The following is a 3,173-nucleotide window of genomic DNA, read 5'->3' as shown; positions in this document are numbered from 1 at the left end:
ATATATTTAAGTGGAATGGGAGCAATGCATGGTGATATATATCTGTAATCTAGCTACTATAATCTCACCAGGGGAGGACTAAGGTTTGAGACTGGCTTAGACAAAAAACAAGACACTATGTCAAACAAACAAGCTGGGTATAGTATTTGACAAACCCAGCTACATGGTAAGCACACACAGGGGAACCACAGTCCGTGGCGTGGCCACCCCTCAGCAAAAAGCATGAGACTCTATCTTAACAAAAAAGGGCTAGAGGCTAGTTCAAATAGTAGAGTGCTTGCAAGGAGCACGAAACACTGCATTAGAACCCCAGTACTAAAAAAAATATAAAAATAGAAGGAGCCCAGTGCCAGTGGCTCATGCCTGTAATCCTAGTGAGATTTGAAGATTCAAAGCAAGCCAGCCCAAGCAAGAACGTCTGTGAGACTCATCTCCAATTAACCACCAAAATGCCAGAAGTGTGGTGGAGGCTGAAGTGGTAGAGTGCTAGCCTTGAACAAAAAGCTCAGGAAGAGCACTTAGGCCCTGAGTCCTCAGCACCAGCACAAAATAAAAATCGAAATGAGCTAAGCGGCTATAAGGTGGTCAAATGCTTCACCGAGAAAGTACCCATCTAGATAACTTTCTTCCTCTTTGACTGGTGTTCCAAAAAATAGGCTGGAGGCAGTGGGATGGACAGAGTACCCAGTCTATGCTGCTCCTCCATGCTGTCTGCCAGAGGTAACTTGCTTTTGGAGATCTTCAGCCTCATGGCTTTTGCTATCTCAATCATCCTAAGGAAAAAACAGAACGAATGTAGAGAGGGACTCCTCAGTGTGCTGTGGCTTGGCAGGAGGGCCATACATTTGTGCTCCAGGTTATGAAACCAGAATCCCGCAAGTGGCCAGCCAGAGCAAAGCCTCTGTAAAGGGACATACAAGATGGCCCTGTGCACCCCCTCCCCTAGGGCATTCAACAATTTCATGTAAATGTGCTGATGTTGGGAACTATCCATGCAGTGACAGAAAACCAGGTTCTCGAGATTTCTAGTAGTAACTATCTTTACCATCTATAACCACATGATAAAACTAACAAGGATTCAGTTCTTGCTAGAGTATGACTGGCTGGTGGCTGTTCACTTGGGTTTTCCACCTCACTGCCAGGCCCTGGAACAGCCCCACTGAGAACAGTGGGACTACACACAGAAGTGTTATCCTGGCTCTTTTGGAACACAATCTATGACTTTGGGTGTCGGATACCCCTCAGTTACTCTCTGAATTTCCCCCTGACAGGTCACCTCTCCAGCTCTTCTCATCTCATCGGTGAAGTTCAAATGTGTCCTTGACAATCAGTTCTACCCTGCCTTGAACACCTCAAGTCCCTTCTCTCTGAGAGAGCTCTGCTGGCTTAAGCCAAAGGTGGGCTCACTTGCACTCCTAGGTATACTTCGAGAACCACAGAGAATCCCCTTCCACAGTGACAATTCAGAGATCAGGAGGGTCTCAGTTATTCAAGAACAGAATACTCTGCAAAGGCTGATTGAAGCCTGACTCTCCTGTGTTTGTGAGACTTGGGAAGGACATTACTTTTTGGAACAGAGAAATCAATGAGATGAGTGACTAGTGCTGTGCTATACAGAAAGACTCAAAATGTCTAGCCACTCATTCATTCATACATACATAGCAAATTGTCCTTTGTCTCAAGTTTTTCCCATATGACCCCACCGCACTATTCCCAGTCCCTACCAGTGGTGCCAACAATACACTCTGCTGAGCTCACCTTTTCTTGTTGAGCCTTAAGTCCCTCTGTAACACTGTCAGGTCAATCTGGAAGTTGTTTATGTGCAAGGCAAGAATGATAACATATGCAGTGATCTTCGCCTTCATGGAATTTGAGATTAAATTCTGTAAACTGCAAAACCAGGCAGGGGCAATACAAAGAAAATTATGTTACAAAAGCAAAATAGGACCATGCAAAATAAGCCTGCTTCCACTGTGTTTAACATCTTCCCAAGCAACATGTCCTGTTTTCCTTCTATGGCCTTAGTCCCAAGGAAGGCAAGCTAGGAAGTAGCACTGTGACTCAAGTGGCAGAGCGCTAGCTTTGAGCACAAAGAGGCTCAAGGAGAATGCCCAGGCCCTGAGTTCAAGCCCCACAACTGACACGCACACAAAAAAAAAAATCAAGCCAGCATTTCCCCACAGTGGGAGGGAGAAAGCTGTGTCCACTTTCCCTAGGTGATGTTGTAATGTCACACTGGTGAATTTGTGTCTGTCTGCTCAGCAGAGGTGGAAGAAACAAGTCAGCCCAAACTCAGCGCTGCTGCTTTCAAGTACACCCAGAAGCAGGAAACAAAGGGTCTTCCCCAAGTCACCACACTGGCAGGCCCTTCACTGCACACTGCCTTTCTATAGAGCACTAGTTCTGTGGGGCATCAAGAATGGCCCCTCAGAAGTATAGGAAGTAAGTACCAGGCTTCCCTGACCTGAAGAGAAAGTGAGCTTTTCAAAGGGGACAGTAGACTAGACAGCAGAAGGCCATTAAATAGTAGTGATCGCTACACTGCATCTCTGTGGATGTGGAACTGAACCTGAACCCAGCCCTCACTTGCTTTCTTTCTCCTTCACAGGCAACACCCCCCACCCACCCCTGCCTCGGCCTCCTGACCTGCCATTGTTATAAGACAAGCAGGTGAACTGCTTTAGCAGTTTGGAGGAGATGATGTGGGGAATTCCGGGTCCCAGGAAACCTAGAATACAAATTACATTTGATTACTTTCTCAAAAGTCATCAGGTCCCGCCGGGCGCTGGTGGCTCACACCTGTAATCCTAGCTACTTATCTGAGGATCATGGTTCAAAGCCAGCCCGGGCAGGAAAGTCCGTGAGACTCTTATCTCCAATAAACCACTAGAAAACCGGAAGTGGCGCTGTGGCTCAAGCGATAGAGTACTCACCTTGAGCTGAAGAGTGCAGGGACAGCGCCCAAGCCCAGAGTTCAAGCCCCATGACAGACCAAAAAACAAAGAAAAAAAAGTCAACAGGTCCCAACCTCATCAGAGAGAAGCCAATGGCCGTAATGACCAGAATCATGTGGTTAGACAGGTGAGGGCTCAAGATTCAGAAGAGCACTTTAAAAAATGCAAACATGGTCAAGGCTTTGGTGGCTCATGACTGTAATCCTAGCTATTCAGGAG

At 46.7% G+C, this 3,173-nt stretch overlaps 1 protein-coding gene across 1 annotated transcript in view; it reads right to left on the bottom strand.

The window, feature by feature from the left end:
* Nucleotides 1-489: 489 nt before the first annotated feature.
* The window catches only part of Polr1e (polymerase (RNA) I polypeptide E, 53kDa), a 17,024-nt gene continuing 14,340 nt past the window's right edge, over nt 490-3,173 (bottom strand). Inside the window, exons 9-11 of the mRNA XM_013026583.1 lie at nt 2,647-2,728; nt 1,759-1,890; nt 490-773 (exon numbers count right to left, since the gene is read on the bottom strand). Coding sequence (XP_012882037.1) covers nt 614-773; nt 1,759-1,890; nt 2,647-2,728 — 374 coding nt within the window. The 3' untranslated portion in view covers nt 490-613. The remainder of the gene's footprint in view (nt 774-1,758; nt 1,891-2,646; nt 2,729-3,173) is intronic.

This window comes from Dipodomys ordii, unplaced genomic scaffold, assembly GCF_000151885.1.
Source record: "Dipodomys ordii isolate 6190 unplaced genomic scaffold, Dord_2.0 Scaffold95, whole genome shotgun sequence".
NCBI lineage: Eukaryota > Metazoa > Chordata > Mammalia > Rodentia > Heteromyidae > Dipodomys > Dipodomys ordii.
This window is presented reverse-complemented; position numbering and strand designations above follow the sequence as displayed.